General features: G+C 44.8%; 1 protein-coding gene across 1 annotated transcript; it reads right to left on the minus strand.

Moving 5' to 3' along the window:
- Positions 1-11367: 11367 nt before the first annotated feature.
- Positions 11368-12918, minus strand: LOC119166647 (uncharacterized). The gene has a single exon (XM_037417962.2). The coding sequence runs from the start codon at positions 12884-12886 to the stop codon at positions 11378-11380; it is 1509 nt and encodes a 502-aa protein (XP_037273859.2). The 5' UTR covers positions 12887-12918; the 3' UTR covers positions 11368-11377.
- Between the last annotated feature and the right edge of the window lie 6596 nt (positions 12919-19514).

Here is a 19514-nt window from a genome sequence, read left to right on the forward strand (position 1 = left end):
CACGAAATATTTGCGTCGCAAGAGGAATTGCAGAGCTGCGGGGAGGCAAAGCAACGGTTACGCTCACGAATTTCAGCAACGAGTACAAACATGTGAACAAAGGAACAACGGTCGCATACATCGAAGAAACTGTCGAAGCCACCAGTGCTTTCGCCCTCGCCGATTCCGCGGAACCTGCTCAGAGAAACCAAGCCCCTCCAATAGCTTTCGACGTCATTCCCAGACTTCCGAACGATAAGCAAGAACAGCTCAAGGCCCTGCTCCTGCAATACGAAGAATGCTTTTCGTCGTCATCAAAAATTCGGCAGACCCCAATCACGAAACATCGAATCATAACCGAAGAAAATGCCAGACCACTCCGTCTGAGTCCGTAGAGGGTTTCGACGCGAGAACGTGAGGCCATGAAGAGACAAGTTGACGAAATGCTGCGGGATGACATTATCCAGCCGTCCAAGAGTCCATGGGCATCCCCCATGGTGTTAGTGAAGAAAAAGGATGGGACGCTACGTTTCTGCGTTGATTATCGCCGCCTGAACAAAATCACAAGAAAGGACGTGTATCCTCTCCCACGAATAGACGACGCACTTGATCGGCTCCATAACACCAAGTACTTTTCGTCAATGGACCTCAAGACTGGCTATTGGCAAATCGAAGTAGACGAAAGAGACCGAAAGAAGACGGTGTTTATAGAACCGGACGGCCTCTTCGAGTTTAAGGTGATGCCCTTCGGCCTTTGCACAGCGCCTGCAACTTCTCAACGCGTTATGGATACAGTACTGGTAGGATTGAAGTGGCAGACTTGCCTTGTGTACTTGGACGACGTCGTCGTGTTTTCCTCGAGTTTCGACGAGCATCTTCGGCGCCTTGAAGCTGTACTTCAAGCCGTCCAGACTTCCGGACTCACACTGAAGCCAGAAAAGTGCAGATTTGCGTATAAGGAGCTCTTGTTTCTGGGGCACGTTATCAGAAAGTCTGGAGTTCGTCCCAATCCACGGAAAACAGCCGCCATCGCCGACTTCCCGCCGCCCACTGACAAGAAAGCCGTGCGCCGATTTCTAGGCCTGTGCGCCTATTATAGGCGGTTCGTGAAAAACTTCGCCCGAATCGCCGATCCTCTCACTAACCTTACCAAGGCCGACGTGAAGTTCAAGTGGGAAACACCACAGGAACACGCTTTCCAGGAGCTTAAACATCGCCTCCAGACGCCTCCGTTACTTGCCCATTTCGACGAATCCGCCGAGACAGAAATACATACTGACGCAAGCAGCGTAGATCTTGGCGCCGTTCTTTTGCAGAGGGCTGACGGACTTGAAAGGGTTATTAGTTACGCCAGCCGATCGCTATCCAAAGCAGAAGCAAATTATTCCACAACAGAAAAGGAGTGCCTCGCCATCATCTGGGCTACGTCGAAATTTCGACCCTACCTCTACGGCAGGCCCTTCAAAGTTGTGAGCGACCACCACGCCTTGTGTTGGCTAGCCACCTTGAAGGACCCTTCAGGTCGCCTCGCACGATGGAGCCTGAAACTTCAAGAATATGACATTACTGTCATTTAGAAGTCCGGCAAAAAACACTCCGACGCCGACTGTCTCTCGTGCGCCTGTCGACCAACCGCTACCCAACGACCCGGATGACGACTACTTCTTGGGAACGATAATTACCGACGACTTCGCTGAACGACAGCGGGCCGACCCGGAACTTAAGGCCCTCATAGAATACCTCGAAGGCAGGACCGCCGAAGTCCCGAAGGTATTCAAGCGCGCACTTGCGTCGTTCTTTCTACGAAACGGTCTTCTTCAAAAGAAAAACTTTTCACCGCTTCGAGCTAAGTACCTCTTTGTGGTGCCTTATGCTCTGCGACCAGAACTCCTGCAGGCCCTGCACGACGATCCGACGGCAGGGCACCTCGGTGTTTCTCGCACGCTCACGAGGATACAAGAAAGGTACTACTGGCCACGTCTTACCACCGACGTCACTCGTTATGTGAGGACATGCCGGGACTGTCAGCGACGCAAGACACCGCCGACAAGGCCAGCGGGACTTCTGCAGCCAATTGATCCACCTTGCCGACCTTTCCAGCAGATTGGTATGGACCTACTGAGGCCGTTCCCGACGTCGGCTTTCGGAAACAAGTGAATCGTGGTAGCTACCGACTACCTCACCCGCTACGCCGAGACAAAAGCCCTGCCAAAAGGCAGTGCATCCGAGGTAGCTAAGTTCTTCGTCCAAGCCCCGCCGCGGTGGTCTAGTGGCTAAGGTACTCGGCTGCTGACCCGCAGGGCGCGGGTTCGAATCCCGGCTGCGGCGGCTGCATTTCCGATGGAGGCGGAAATGTTGTAGGCCCGTGTGCTCAGATTTGGGTGCACGTTAAAGGACCCCAGGTGGTCGAAATTTCCGGAGCCCTCCACTACGGCGTCTCTCATAATCATAGAGTGGTTTTGGGACGTTAAACCCCACATATCAATCAAGTTCTTCGTCCAAAATATCGTCCTACCTCACGGCGCCCCGGAGGTCCTTATCAGCGACAGAGGAACGGCATTCACTGCCGACTTACCTCAAGCGATCTTGGCATACAGCCAAACAAACCACCGCCGGACGACAGCGTACCACCCACAGACCAACGGCCTCATCGAGCGGCTTAACAAGACGATCGCCGACATGCTGTCAATGTACGTCGATGTCGAACACAAGACGTGGGACGCCATTCTTCCGTATGTGACCTTCGCATACAACACGGCGGTGCAGGAGACGACGCAGATATCTCCATACAAATTGGTCTACGGAGGGAGCCCGGCAACGACGCTCGATGCCATGTTACCCAACGTCACCGACAAAGAAACCCTCGATGTGAGCGAGTACCGTCAACGCGCCGAAGAAGCCCGACAACTTGCGCGTCTCCGTATCAAGAATCAACAGACGACCGACAGCCACCGTTACAGCCTTCGACGACGCTTCGTGGAATACTAGCCCGGTGAACGTGTTTGGGTGTGGACGCCGATACGCCGACGTGGACTAAGTGAAAAGCTTCTGCGACGGTACTTCGGACCGTACAGGGTTGTTCGACGTCTCGGCCCACTTGATTACGAGGTTGTCCCCGACGGCATCACGAACTCTCATCAACGCCGATCGCGACCTGAAGTCGTCCATGTCACGCGCCTCAAGCCGTTTCATGCGCGTTAACAAACTGAAACAGTGTTTTTTTGTATTATTGTTGTATCGTAATTTATTCATTGTTTTTTTCTTGCATTATTATTGTACCTTCATCTTTAGTTAAAGCATCGGGACGATGCCTTTTTTTCAAAGTGGGGCAATGCCACGTTCCATTTTCCAAGTTTTTGTTATCGTCCAAAAACACCACACGATTCTCAGCGCAAACCACGCCTGCAGTTTCCGAAAAGGTTCCGGAGTGTAGTAGATCATTTCGATAAGATCACGCCCACTGTGCGAACGGTACAGATTGTTCTGGAACCTACGCCACCGCCAGCGATAACGCTAGAACATTCGACGGCAAGAGTATAAATGCCGACGCACTTCGCCGCTTGTCAGTTGTTGATCGAAGGCCGACGCTCCGTTCGCCGCTATCGGTTCGAGACTACTATCTGTGCGAGACTGCTGCTGTAATTGGACTTTCCGTTTACTGGGCACAGGTTCGCCCAAATAAACAGTTAAATCCCAACACGAAGTCTCCTGTCTTCGGCTGAAATCTCTTGTCTTTGTGTTGTAGTTGCGTCGTCCCGCCGTTAAATATATCTGCTGCGGTCAGCAGACCGACAGGCACTCGGCGTTGTAACTTCATCTGGTTGATAGAGTTTTGCGAGTGTCTTGAACTAATGAGCAGCTGTTTTACACTGCGGTTTATGGTTAGGGTCTGCCCGCATAGACTGATTATGCAAACTACAAGTGGCTAAAATGGTCTCCATTTCTCGCTCACCTTAGGGCAAACGAGAAAATTTTGAGGCCCGTCGGGCGTTTTGGCGCAGCGTGGCACAATTTCGGAAAATTTTATGGTTTTGGCACAGCTCGGCACACAAATGAGCAATTTTATAAAATTGACGCAATCAGCGCAGCTGTTGCGCCCCTGCATTTGAGCATCACGTAGCAAATTTCAAAATGTCTTTTTCGTATTTTTATGACATTGGCTCAATGAAATTTTCCAATCATCGTATTCTAGGTCTAGCACCCACTGAACACAATGTACTTCATTTTTAATGAGTAGAAGCTATGTGTGACCTCCCCCCCCCCTCCCCCAGTAGATGCCTTCATTATTTCGTGCGTCACTGTATTTGGTAAAGGCAATCTCAGTGAAATCTCCACCCAAATTTTCTTCTTGCATGTTTTGTCCGTGGCCGAGCATCATGTTGTCGCAAGAGAAGTGTTTGTCGGATAGTGTAATTAGAAGTACATATATGCAAAAAATTGTTTTGCTCTTTAGTGTCTCTTTAGAGAATGGAAGCGTACTTCACTTTACGGCAAAACTGCCGCAGCAATTAAACCTTCAGTTTTTAGACCTAAGGTTAACGCTTTACTCAAACTGGTGTGAGATGGCTGAAACTAAATTGGGAGTGGTTTCTGGAGCAGCGAAATTTCAATTTTGGAGCAGTTAGCAGCCTTTACTAAGTTGTCCTGGGAGCTTAAAAATACCCATGTTTAGCAACGGGGGGGCACCAGTGCATACTTTAATTTCCTTATGATACACATTAAACTGAAACAGATTTTGAAGGAAGTTTTTGAACAGATGATCGCTAGATATGAACTGCACTACTTCTTTACATGCCACACACGTGCCATCTAGCCCTCGTAACACGTAAAATAATATCTAAAAAAGGTTTAGTTGAAAGCTAGGTTCCGCGGAGACATTAAAAAGGAACACATCACACTTAAAAAGAAATTGAATAATTGTGATTGCACAAGAATCTTAGTGACGTAAGAGTGGTCGTTCGCTCAAAAAAAAGCGTGACATGATAGCTTCAAGAGCTTCTAACAAACAAAAGCAAGCTGCACTGCCGTTCGCGGTCATCTCATGCAAGACCAACTCCAAAAGTGCAGGGCAAGATCCAAGAAATCTTGAAGCATAGACTATCTCGTAAAGCACGTGCATATGACACTAAGTGATAAGCGAGTGATACTGATAACGCCTCTCCACATGAGCAACCACGCGCTATTAATATAGCACAAGTTGGCCAGTGTTGATATTTTTTCAATATCTATAGGTCATCACCATCGATGAAGAACTCCCAATAATACATCGGCTCGCAATTGCTGCCCTCGCCGCTCCGTGATTCGCGTAAAGTGCTAGCGCACCACAGGTGAAAAAATCCCTGTCCACGCAAACTAAACGCTGACCGTAGAGAGGCAGGTTTTATTGCAAAAAAAAGAAGAAAAGAAAGAAAACAAAGTCACACTGCCGTCGACCGAAACATTGAATGAGATAAGCCAAAAAAGCTCGTGTAGCCCAGGGCCGGCACGCATGCAGCGACACCTCTTAGGGCACTTCTTGTGAATTTTGATTAAAAAACGGAGCAGTGGCAAATTGCCCACAATGAAAACTGTGTCAAGTGATTGCTGATGTGTAAGGAGTCACGAATTAAGCACCAAGGTGCCCGTTAATATTGTTTACAATGGTTCGAACACTCGTTTTGTCACCGCGACTTCGCATGTAACCAAGTGTTTCTCTCTACCTGCAAACATTCATGTGCGGATTTCACCTGCGATGGCTTTTTTAAATATAAAATGTAATGAGAACTCTCGCCTTTCTAAATAAATTAGTAGCTAATGGGTGTAAACCGGGAATAGGTTGCACACAATCTGCCGCTCACGCAACCCATTTTGAGAACCCATGTGCACGTGCCAGAGCATCCGGAAGACGCGTTGGGTGCAAGGAAAAAATAACTCCACGTTTACAGTTACTCACTCACAGCTAACACGTACTCGTAGGTGACCACATGCGGCAGTGTCAACATGAAAGCCACAGTGCCTGGACGAATGGGCTATGCACGACAGAGAACCGCAGAGTCAATCCCGCTATGCTTGCCACCGAACTCGGTGGTTTTCGCAAGCCGACAGTGGCGCTAGAACACACAGCCTAGCTAGTAGAAGCAGCTAGCTCGATGTACCGCAGCACATTCTTGTGAGTCACGTATATTTGCTAAAGTTTAAAGATTATGGGGGCACCCTGGGAGCCTTTGTCACAAGAAATGCGGAAAGTGAGAAAAAAAAAACACATTTGAGTGTATCTTATTAGACAAACTCACCATTTTTTTCCCCGCTGAAGCTGAGGTTGGCATAAAAGTTTTAGCTTTCGAGGCTGTTTCGGAGCACTTCGGTGCAATTTTCTTGATTACTATGCTTTTAGAGCAGCTTGGCACAAATAAACAAAAATGTATAAAAAATGAGCAGTAAGAGCAGCTGTCTCCCTCCTTACCAATGCATGTGTGTTGGCAGTACAGGCCCAGGTCGCAACAGCCTCGTTTGCCTTACACATTAGCTTATTCCAAAGTGATCGAAGATGGATTGGCTGCATCTTTGGTACAGGAGGCTGTGCGCAAGTCATGTGTGCACAAGGTAATGAGCAGTGTTTATGCTCAGATCCAGAGGTTTCCAACAGCAGGGTTTCCAGATTATGCGGTCACTAGATCCTGCGAAAAGGTGGTGAGATGGATCAAACATTTCAGCAAATGCGAAGTCTGTGAGAAAAATAATGAAAGCCGCTTTAGCCTGCTGCCCTACGTTCAAGTTCTTTATTGATACAAGCTCTTATTAGTACATAAAAATACGCAACACTTGCTAGACTTGTTCACAAGATGGCCCACAATTAAGAATGTCGCATCCAGATATGATGTGGCAGTGGTATGAACGGCTCTTAAGAAGCTGGGCAGCACTTGCACACTTGTTAAGCTCGGGGCCAAAGGCAAAACCAAAAATAAAGGTGAATGTGGTCAGAAACACCGAAGCTCCTCCATTCCTTGTGTTTCAGGAGTAGTGTACAAGATTCCTCAGTCATGCGCCAACGGTTATATTGGTCAGACTGTTAGGTGCATGCTAGATTATGGGGGCGCCAGAAGAAATGCGAAAAGAATGTCCAAATATCAAGCTTGCTTGCTTATTGAACACAACGTCACTGAAAGCTACTGTTTAACAAGATCAGGGGTGCAACAATCGAAATACAACATGGAGCAATTTTAGGAACAGAAAAATATTACTTTTGAAGCACTAAAATGTAAATTTTGAGCAGGTTACAGGAAAAAAGGTGTGCAATTTTCATCACTAGATGCCAAATTTTGAGCAGTATTCAGCTTTCATTTAACTGAATGCACTAACTGAATGAACCAACTTTCCCAAGCTTCCACGCTTCATAGCTTACATTTAGAAACAAAATATGTACAAGCCATTCGACAAGACCTAAATTGTGCAGTGTAAACATGAGAGTGGAAACTTGGGCTAGTTGGTGCGTAGTCATATTTGCAAGATGTTTCAGCGCGCGAACAAAGGAAAAAGGACAGGGTAGACAGAAAGAGCGCTGACTCGCAACTAACTTTATTTGACAGAGTGGCAAGAATATATACTGCTAAAAAAAGATGATAACAGAGCATGAAGGTAAAAGGCACGCCTAATCTATCCATCAGTAACAAAACACGTGTGACAGGTCCTCTATTGCCTCAAAGCCCAGCTAGGTAATCACGTTCAGCCTGTGATAAAGCAATCGAAGATGTGCTTACACATTTATCTCCTAGCAAGTGTATTTTTTCGGCTTCAATAATTTCTCGGGTAAGCTGGTCCCTGTGCCTTGCCAATATTGAGCACTGATCAAAGAGATGGGTGCACTAACAATCTCGGCAATGAAGGCCAAGATGCCCTTGTACCACATTGTGCACATTGTTTCGGTGTTCTCGGAGGCGGTCATTTATGCACCTGCCGGTTTGCCCGACATAGATGCACCCACACGTCAGTGGAATCAAGTAAATGACTCCCACTGCGCATGGGACGTAGCGTGTCCTGTGCGCGACAGAGCACGAGGCAGAATTTGCACGAGGTGCATTGACCCGTTTGCAAAGCCTCTGCAATTTTTCCGGGGCAGAAAAAACCACAAAAACGTTGGCGTCTCGAGCAATCTTTTTTAGCCTGTGTGATACGTCGTGCACGTAAGGCAGTACGACAGGCCGGCTCTTTCTGACACTGTTTCGCTTATCCGGTTTGTCGCCTCGCTTCAAGACAGTGACCAGCTTTTCCGCCACCGAAACGAGAACATGCGCGGGGTAACCAGCTTTGGTAAGCCGCTCTACTTGTAGAGCAAAGCTGTGGTGTACCATGTGCGGGCATGACTTCTTTAAGGCATTGACAAGGCAGAGGTTTTTTTTTATTTTATTTACATAGTTCCTGCAACGCCGTAGTGGCATTACTGCAGGGGGGTATACATAAGAAGTCATAGGAAACATTTCTGCGATAAGACGCCAAACATAGTGAAAAAATTCAATTATAACAACATATAAAAATAAAAAAAAATAAAAAAATATTTTAGTACAATATTGCACATGACAACAGGTACCAAAAGAGAAGTACATATGTCACAATTTCACAACGATGAGAAAAAAGCGCTGTTGTCACTCAAGTTCACTATACCTTCGGGAAGTTCATTCCAGTCTCTAATTGTTTTTAAAAAGAAGGAGTTGGCAAAAGTAGTGGTTTTGTACGCGTATTCTTGTATTTTATGTGAGTGTTGGCATCTTGTGGAACGATATGTTGGTGCTAGTAGGTATTCAGACTTATTAATTCCTGTTAGGTTATAATATATGCTATGCAGAAGTTTTAATCGAAGTTTCCGTCTTCTAGATTTTAGAGTTTCCCAGCCTAATATGGCCTTTATTTCTGACATACTAGCGAATGGGTCGTAGTTGTTGCTGACGAAACGGGCTGCCTGGTTTTGGACTTTTTCTATTGTTTTTGCAAGATACTTTTGAGCCGGGTCCCAGATAACACAAGCATATTCAAGTATAGACCTGACAAGAAGGAAGTAAAGAGTTTCTTTCACTTCTTTTGTTGCACAGTGAAAGTTTCTACGAATAAAAAACAACGTTCTACTAGCCTTTGAGATCATTTGGTCTATGTGTCTGTTCCAATGGAACGATTCTGTCAAGTAAATTCCTAAATATTTACACTCGGGCACCTTTTTGACTGCCTCGCCATTAATACTGTATGTGCACTGGATTTTTGAAATGTTCTTTGCAAAGCTGATGTGGTTGCACTTCGAGATATTTAAGCACATATTCCACGTGGAGCACCAATGTGTTACCGTGTTTAAGTCATCTTGCAATAGTTCAGTGTCTGTGATTGAAGTAATGTGACGGTAGATGATGCAATCGTCTGCGAATAATTTTATGCAAGATTTTATGTTATATGCTATATCATTTATATAAACCAAAAATAACAGCGGACCTAGAACGCTACCTTGTGGCACGCCTGAAGTCACGTTTACATATGAAGACGTTTTAGAATTTAAAACAACACACTGTTTACGACCACTTAAGTAATTCCGTAGCCAGGTTTGCAGCTTAGCATTAATATTCAGTGAAGCCAGTTTAATGTCTAACAGATTATGTGGGACCGTATCAAATGCCTTGCGAAAATCGAGAAATAATGCATCAACAATGTTGTTACGGTCAAGCGCAGTCAGTACGTCATGCTGAAATTCAGTTAGTTGCGTGACGCATGAACGACCCTGCCGAAATCCATGCTGGGAGCGGGCAAAAAAATGAGTAGATTCGAGATATTTGAACAATGCGCTATAAATAACATGTTCTAATAATTTGCAACAGGTTGAAATTAAGGATATGGGACGATAATTTTGTACATGTTTTTTGCTTCCTGCCTTATGTACAGGAACCACATTGGCTGTTTTCCAATCCCTTGGAATAACGCCGGTGTCTAGAGACAACTTGTACATTATGCATAAATATTGTGCAATAATAACGTGACACTTTTTAAGTACATGAGATGATATACCGTCAGGCCCTGTAGCCTTAGAGGTGTCCAGAGTACGCAGCAGACTATCCAAACCAGCGTAATCGATTTCAATTTCCGCCATTTCATTACCAATATTTTTTGAAGGTAGCATTGGAGAGTGTTCAGTTCTTTTTGAAAACACTGACTGAAAATAGGCGTTAAATGCTTCAGCTTTCTCCAAGTCATCCGTTATAGTTTTTTCCTGGGTTAAAAGGTCAGGGATAGCTGTGTCGTCTTTTCTGTTGCTCTTGACATACTTCCAAAAGAATTTTGGATTACACTTCAAGTCTGTGTTTAGCTTGTCAAAGAAGACACGCTTTGCCTGTTTTAGTTTTAACTTAAGCTCTTTGTTTACACTTTTGAGCTTTGTTTTATTTAGTGCTGTTCTCTTTTTAAGAAACCTTTTATGGGCATTCGCTGCTTTTCTAACAAGTTTGCGTATCTCAGAGTTGAACCAGGGTTTGTGCCTCTTTCTGCATCTTAGACACCTCTGAGGTACGTACATATTCACCAGCTCTGTAACCTTGTCACGGAAAATTTGCCACAATTCATCCATGCCGCATGACTCCGATATGCATAAAAAAGTGGGATAATACAAGACCAGCTCTTCGGAAATGGCATTAAAGTCCCCTCTGTCGTACATGAAAACATTTCGAGGGGTTTGCTTACACGCAGGTATTCTAGAAACGTTTAACTCTGCAACAACGCAACTATGATCACTAATTCCTGGACATACGTTTGTGTGAACAATAACATTTTCGTCATTGCTTAGTAAAAGATCTAGTAAAGCGTTAATCCGAGTTGGTTCGTTCACATATTGTTGTAGCCCATAGACACTCATTAGTTCTGAAAAGGCAGAACAATTTCGATTTTTTTGTGGGGCTACACAGTCGGAATCCCATTTCATATCGGGCAGATTGAAATCCCCTCCCAGTATTACGCAGTGAGATATTTGTGATAGTATGTCGGAAAGTTGAATCAAAGATTCATTGTTGTGGTCAGGTGGGCGGTAAAATGATCCAAAAACGATGTTGTTTCCCTGGGGAAATTGGACGCGGCACCATACTGATTCAGTTTCATTATCAAAAACAACTTCTTCGCTGGCAAGGCTACTTGAAATTAAAAGAAACACGCCACCACCGTGCCTGTTTCTATCTTTACGGTACACTGTAAAACCTGGCGGAAATATTTCTACATCCAATACTGTGTCGTCAAGCCATGATTCGGTACCCATAACGATTTGCGCTTTCACCGTTTCAAGTAAGATTGTAAACTCATCAGTTTTGTTTTTTAGGCTTCGACAATTGACCACCAACAATACTGGTGTAAAGCTTTTTGTGATGGTATATTTCCCATTTGTTCTTAAGCTAGAATGATCATGTCATTTCCGCCCCAATATCTGAGCATGCGCCCGAAGAGGAACTGGTTGGTGCATGTCAGTATCCCAGGCAAATGCTTGTCCATTGATTACCAGCTTATCGTAACTTAAATGTACACGATTTTTCTTGTCGAGCTGTTTTTCTTTACTGTACTTCCAAAGCTGCCGGCGTTTTTCTTGAACTGCCTTGCTGAAGTCTTCTGATACGCTGTATGACGTCCCCTTGAATCTGTATGCATTTCGCAGAACAGATTCTCTTGATTTCGATCCTGAAAAGCTAGCAATTATTGGACGAATTCTTTCTGTTTTGTAGGCCCCGAGACGATGAGCCCTTTCTATTGCTATATTTTCCAGCTTTAATACATCCGTACAGACAGACTTAACTAGATTTTCGGATTCTTCCCAAGTTTCCTTTGGATGACTATCTGGTATTCCAAAGAATACCAAGTTTGTTCTCCGGCTTCTGTTTTCTAAGTCGTCTAGTTTGTCAGCGAACTTCTTTTCTGTTTCCTCTAGTGTAGTAAGGCGCTTTTCAATTACATTAGTTTTAGTAATCACGTCGTCCAGCTTTTTCCGAAGCTCATCCTGAGTTTTAGCAATGCCCGACAGCTTTTCCAACACGGTTACCTGCCCTGACTGTAGCACCTTTAGCATTTCTTCGATTTTACTTATCTGTTCTCGCTCAGGCACAGACATAGGGCCAGGGTTTTGTTCTATGTCACCAGCCAAGAGTAGTAATGTCTGAGAGGCCACATCGTAACCCTCCAAGACAGACCAATTCAATGCGGCAGCCATACACTCGCGAGAAACAGCATAGCACGTCCAGATAAGCCATTTACCGTTAATGGGACACGACACTCTAAGAAGCATGTCATCACTGCTTCTAAAGCAATTACAACGGCATAAATAACTAACCTGATACATTGAACAGAGTGAGTGACGGCCGAGAAGAGCGCCGTGTCCCAGTGGGCATTGGTTCAGGGGCTCCCTTTTGTAGCCAGCAGTAGGCGGATCCGGAAGCGTACCACGATGCTTTGTCATCCAGCTCGTTTCGATGCGCAGATGGCACCGCTCCGAGGTGCTTGGTGAATCTAGTAGATCATGCGTAGTCGCTTGTGGAATGCCAAGAGCCGCTGGCCATGTGTCGATCGGTCGAAATGCCACGGGTGTAGCATACGTCGCCGCCGCTGCCATGAGCCCGATCAGCACCTGATACATTGAACAGAGTGAGTGACGGCCGAGAAGAGCGCCGTGTCCCAGTGGGCATTGGTTCAGGGGCTCCCTTTTGTAGCCAGCAGTAGGCGGATCCGGAAGCGTACCACGATGCTTTGTCATCCAGCTCGTTTCGATGCGCAGATGGCACCGCTCCGAGGTGCTTGGTGAATCTAGTAGATCATGCGTAGTCGCTTGTGGAATGCCAAGAGCCGCTGGCCATGTGTCGATCGGTCGAAATGCCACGGGTGTAGCATACGTCGCCGCCGCTGCCATGAGCCCGATCAGCACCTGATACATTGAACAGAGTGAGTGACGGCCGAGAAGAGCGCCGTGTCCAACCACATCGTAACCACATCGTTCACTGAATCTCGGGTGGTGAAAGGTTAGCGATGCCCCGCTTGACCAATTTAGAGTGAGCTTTTTCAACTGTCCTTTTTCCTTTGTTCGCGCGCTGAAACATCTTGCAAGTAAACATGAGCACTCATGTTTCAACGAAAGTAATATTTTGAACCACTCCACTGAGCCAACAACGATAAAGTCCATATTACCATTTGCTGTGCCTGTAAAACCATTTGACAGACTCTGTGAATTTAAATATGGATCTGCCAAGCTTGTGACCATGAGATTTGGGAGATTCCTGAAACCGAAGAGCAGAGGTGGTAAAAGAAAAAAAAACTGGTGCACAATTTAGTTTTGTTTTTCAGGAAGCAGAAATGTCATACACTGATCCAAATTATTTCCAGAAGCATATTTAGACATCAGTGATTACACTGATACTGATCATTAGGCAGCGAACAAACGCATGAGTAAGTGAACATTATGTGCAGTGTCCCGTGACTAGGGATAACAGCCCCTTCCAAATCTCAATACGCTTTTTCATAAAGCACCGGTGTAAAATGGTAAAGGTGGCCTATTCAGGATTCCCTGCACGGGTTAGAATTCCAAACCAAGAAATTTTCGAATCACTACACCTCCCCTTCCCCGAATTCCCACCTTGTTTTTTTCCCCACCGTGGGGTTAGGTATCACTTCATCTCTTCCTCTAAGGCGCGTTCGACCAGGTAAAGTAACAATGGCGTGCACCCGTTGACCTAGTGACAGTACTGCAAATGTCCATCGCCAGGACCGTGGCCAGGACGACGCAACTTCAAGACAAAAAAAAGGGGCGGGTGGCTCAGAGCTTTCAATAAAATAGGGAGTGTCCAGTTTTTTTTTCTTTTAGGCTTTATTCAACGACTGTGCAATATTTCATGGCAGCTCTTAGTAGATGAATCAGTTTTCGAAGCTTACCAAATTTTTGCCTGTAGATCAGAACAGCATTGAGAGGAAGTGACAGTTGCTATGGGCCCATCCTACAGACGTAATCTATAAGCAAAGAACCCTGTGAGCTGAGGACACAGATGGCAGAGGCCATGCCAGAAATTTTTTCGAAGGGGCGTCACCTCGATTGAATGGGTCCCAGCTATGCAAGTAGATGTGGTACACCGTTATTTTCTGCTCCCCTATATTCCATAGGAAAATATTGGGAGGGCAGAGGCATGGGCCTGGTGTGCCACCCCCTGGCTACGCTACTGGTGGACGGAAACCAGTGTGGTCGAGTACACACATAGAGAACGAGAGCCGGGGAGGAGGGTGAGAGTGGCACAGGCTACTGTTAGGTTACCTTGGCGAGAAAAGTAGCTCTAACTGGAGCGACACATGTATGATGTAAGAAGGAAAGTTGCGTCCAACGTGCTGGCCGAACAAACAGAAGCAACTGCAAAGAAATAGACTGGAATAAGGTGACATTACCAAAATAAAGGGAAAAGAATTGAACTTCCGGGCTATATCTAGACTCCCTCACAAATCGGACAACAACGGGGCACATTCTTGAGTGTAATGACAATGACAGCAACTTCCCCCAGATACACACACCTATATTCTATTTTGAAATATATATAATTGGACTTTTCGCACATTCATTATTAGTTGTGACAGGGTTCCCGTGCGGAAACCTAAATGTTCCGCTTTTATGCGAGCATTCATGGTCGGTGCTCATGTTAACCGCATTGTTGATAACAACCAAAACACAAAAAGAGAGAGGAGACAATGGCACTGCAAGCCGCCGTGAGAGTACCTTCACGTATGTAGCGCACTGTGGCATGTCGCCGGTAAATTTTTCTGTCTTTCCGGATTGTGTAGCCTGTCTGCAGAAGTCCGCACACATGAAGCCAGAGCAAAACAACGCTGTTCGAAAATGAAGACCCCGCAAAGTCACGGTAGAATCACACATGCAACCGCCAGCTTTCCTTTGCCAGTGCGAGGCGAGATCACGTGATCCAACCCTGCACGACACAGCGATTTCAGCACTCGCGCCTCCGGTGGTGGGCCTCACGCCCAATATGTAAAGGAAACTGCATTACCGACCCTTGGTACACTACGCGGTGCAGCAAGCAATAGAGGAAGACAAGCGGTCGGTGCAGGGTGAATCAGTGGTCGAAAAGACAGTGACAAGAGGCTTTTCGAAAACAGTCAACCATAGATTCTTGGCTCTCTAACGTATTTGTAAGTAGTGTAAATAAACATCTTGTATATTATAGAAACCAAATGTCAGTGAATTGCTGAATCAAACTCTTTTATAACATACTCTTTCCTGTCATGCAAGTTTTGATTCATGTCAAACATTAGTTGGCAAAAAATTAGAGCTCACTCAAACTCACTTATACATACTTCGCGCCTGGGGCTCATTCTAACCCACCAAAGTTTTCTTAAACCAGACTCGCTCGACATGAAGCTCGCTAAATTATTACTGATTGATTGATTTGTGGGGTTTAACGTCCCAAAACCACCATATGATTATGAGAGACGCCGTAGTGGAGGACTCCGGAAATTTGGACCACCTGGGGTTCTTTAACGTGCACCCAAATCTGAGCACACGGGCCTACAACATTTCCGCCTCCATCGGAAATGCAGCCGCGCTAAAATATTACTCACCCCTACTCACTCAAGCACATGGCTTATTTGAGTATGAGCGAGTCTCGACTAAGTTGACTCATAAGTGAGTTGCTGACCTAAGGTGTCAAGTTAAGGAGATGATCACAGAGCACCCAAACTTAATAGGCTAGAATAAATCGATCGATCAGATAGATACTACACAGACCGACTGACAGACAGATATGGTTAAGGTGCTCAACCCTTAAGGAAAGCGTCACTTTGAGATTTCAGCTTTTCTGGTTTTTATGAATAGAAAGCATTTACGAGACATTTCGAAACTTGCCACTCTGTACTAGCACTGGTGTCCAAGCGATAGCCAACACACTGACCTAAACAAGTCTTGGAATGCAGACCACGGGTCAACAGCTCTCCAATGTTGAAGGCTCGGCACGCTCCACCTGTGAAGGCACGGAATGTCCATATTAACGTGTGGTGGCAGATAGGGGCGGAAATGCCAACAAATTTTCGTGTGCCATGTTGCTCAGCCTGAGGAAAGTGGGATGCCAGAAAAATATTTGCAGGAGATTAACTTCTATGTTATTTGGCTTCCTCGTGGCTGACGTGAAGGGCCAGATCTGCTGCTCATTTCGCTGCTCACAAAGAAATGCCTGTTTATGTTCTCCGTTCTATCCAGATGTGGGACAGCATATGCGCTCATCACAGCACGCTCTCTCATGCCATGCCAGAATGAAACGGTTTTGGCACCGTGTGAATGCAGGCACAGACAAAATGGCCTTTGCACGAGCTTCAAAGTTGCACCACGACTACTCATGCTTGCCTCTGCTGCTGTTTACAGCATTACTTTGTCGATTACATTGTGATAACAATTACATATTAGCCACGTGGGTTCTGCATGTCATCGATTCTCATCTAATGGAATGGTTGTGCTCGAACAAAATAGCAGTTTCGCACTTGTAACAGTAAAAGACGCAGTATCTGGCTAGTTCACGCCGTTTTGTGTGCTTTCACAATCTTTCACATATCGCAGTTTTGCACTCGCAACAAAACAACACTATCTCGTTAGATGACGTCGTTTTTGGTGGTTTCACGACGCTACCTAGCTTAAACTAACTTAACCTAACCTAACCTGCGCACTTCCGTCGTTAGAAAACGTTTTACTTCCTACTTTACAGTGCTTTCTACAACATTACGACGGTTTCATGCGCTTTCACATTAGATATCGCAGTTCCCGACTTGTAATGGTGAAAAACACTGCATCTCACTAAGTGACATTGTTTAATGCGGTTTTACGACGGTTCATATCTTAACCTAACCTAACATTCGCGCTTGAATCTAAAAACGCCCTATTACAATGTTTCGTTCACAATTACGATATTTGCATGACCTCACAGTTTTTCACCAACTTATTACAGTACAGAACGCTGTATCTCGCTAAATGACATCGTTCTTTAAGGTTCCACGATGCTTGCATGCGCTTTAACGAGAATATCACAATACAGCAGTTTCGCACTTGTAACGGTACAACACGCAGTATCTGGCTTGTTCATGCCGTTTTGTGTGCTTTCACAATATTTCACCTATCGCAGTTTCATCCTCGCAATAAAACAACACTATCTCGTTAGATGACGTCGTTTTTGGTGGTTTCACGACGCTAGCTAGCTTAAACTAACATAACTCAACCTAACATAACCTTCGCACTCTTATCGTTAGAAAACGTTTTACTCCCTACTTTTCAAAGGTTTCTGCAACATTACGACGGTTTCATGCGCTTTCACATTAGATATCGCAGTTCCCGACTTTTAATGGTGAAAAAAACTGCATCTCACTAAGTGACATTGTTTATTGCGGTATTACGACGGTTCATATCTTAACCTAACCTAACCTTCGCGCTTGTAACTAAAAACGCTCTATTACACTGTTTCGTTCACAATTACGATGTTTGCATGGCCTCACAGTTTTTCACCAACTTATTACAGTACACAACGCTGTATCTCGCTAAATGACATCGTTCTTTAAGGTTTCACGATGCTTGCATGCGCTTTAACGAGAATATCACTATATAGCAGTTTCGTACTTGTAACGGTACAACACGCAGTATCTGGCTCTTTCATGCCGTTTTGTGTGGTTTCACAATATTTCACCTATCGCAGTTTCGTACTCGAGGTTAAACAACACTACCTCGTTAGATGACGTTGTTTTTGGTGGTTTCGCGACGCTACCTAGCCTAAATTAACTCAACCTAACATAACCTTCGCACTTCTATTGTGAGAAATCGTTTTACTCGCTACTTTACAATGCTTTCAACAACATTACGACGGTTTCGGAGGCTTTCACATTAGATATCGCAGTTCCCGGCTTGTAATGGTGAAAAACACTGCATCTCACTAAGTGACATTGTTTAATGCGGTTTTACGACGGTTCATATCTTAACCTAACCTAACATTCGCACGTGTAAAAAACACTCTATTACACTGTTTCGTTCACAATTACGATATTTGCATGACCTCACAGTTTTTCACCAATCTATTACAGTACAGAACGCTGTATCTCGCTAAATGACATCGTTCTTTAAGGTTTCACGATGCTTGCATGCGCTTTAACGAGAATATCACAGTATAGCAGTTTCGCACTTGTAACGATACAACACGCAGTATCTGGCTTGTTCATGCCGTTTTGTGTGCTTTCACAACATTTCACCTATCGCAGTTTCGTATTCGCAATAAAACAACACTATCTCGTTAGATGACGTCGTTTTTGGTGGTTTCACGACGCTACCTAGCTTAAACTAACTTAACCTAACCTAACCTTCGCACTTCTGTCGTTCGAAAACGTTTTACTCCCTACTTTACAATGCTTTCTACAACATTACGACGGTTTCATGCGCTTTCACATTAGATATCGCAGTTCCCGACTTGTAATGGTGAAAAACACTGCATCTCACTAAGTGACATTGTTTAATGCGGTTTTACGACGGTTCATATCTTAACCTAACCTAAATTTCGCGCTTGAATCTAAAAACGCCCTATTACAATGTTTCGTTCACAATTACGATATTTGCATGACCTCACAGTTTTTCACCAACTTATTACAGTACAGAACGCTGTATCTCGCTAAATGACATCGTTCTTTAAGGTTCCACGATGCTTGCATGCGCTTTAACGAGAATATCACTATACAGCAGTTTCGCACTTGTAACGGTACAACACGCAGTATCTGGCTTGTTCATGCCGTTTTGTGTGCTTTCACAATATTTCACCTATCGCAGTTTCATCCTCGCAATAAAACAACACTATCTCGTTAGATGACGTCGTTTTTGGTGGTTTCACGACGCTACCTAGCTTAAACTATGTTAACATAACCTAACCTTCGCACTTCTATTGTTAGAAGACGTTTTACTCGCTACTTTACAATGCTTTCTACAAAGTTACGACGGCTTCATGCGCTTTCACATTAGATATCGCAGTTCCCGACTTGTAATGGTGAAAAACACTGCATCTCAATTGCTGGAATTGTTTATTGCGGTTTTATGACGCTTTATAACCTAACCTAACATTCGCGCTTGTATCTAGAAACGCTCTATTACACTGTTTGGTTCACAATTGCGATATTTGCATGACCTCATAGTTTTTCACCAACCTAGTACAGTACAGAACGCTGTATCTCGCTAAATGACATCGTTCTTTAAGGTTTCACGATGCTTGCATGCGCTTTAACGAGAATATCACTATATAGCAGTTTCGTACTGGTAACCACACAGTATCTGGCTTGTTCATGCCGTTTTGTGTGGTTTCACAATATTTCACCTATCGCAGTTTCGTACTCGCAATTAAACAACACTATCTCGTTAGATGACGTTGTTTTTGGTGGTTTGGCGACGCTACCTAGCCTAAACTAACTCAACCTAACATAACCTACGCACTTCTATTGTGAGAAATCGTTTTACTCGCTACTTTACAATGCTTTCAACAACATTACGACGGTTTCGGAGGCTT

The sequence above is a fragment of the Rhipicephalus microplus genome, unplaced genomic scaffold, assembly GCF_043290135.1.
Source record: "Rhipicephalus microplus isolate Deutch F79 unplaced genomic scaffold, USDA_Rmic scaffold_334, whole genome shotgun sequence".
NCBI classification, from domain to species: Eukaryota; Metazoa; Arthropoda; class Arachnida; order Ixodida; family Ixodidae; genus Rhipicephalus; species Rhipicephalus microplus.

Excerpts from the sequence above, each read along its gene's own strand:
- LOC119166647 (XM_037417962.2), bottom strand. The coding sequence starts at position 12,886 with ATGTATCAGGTGCTGATCGGGCTCATGGCAGCGGCGGCGACGTATGCT.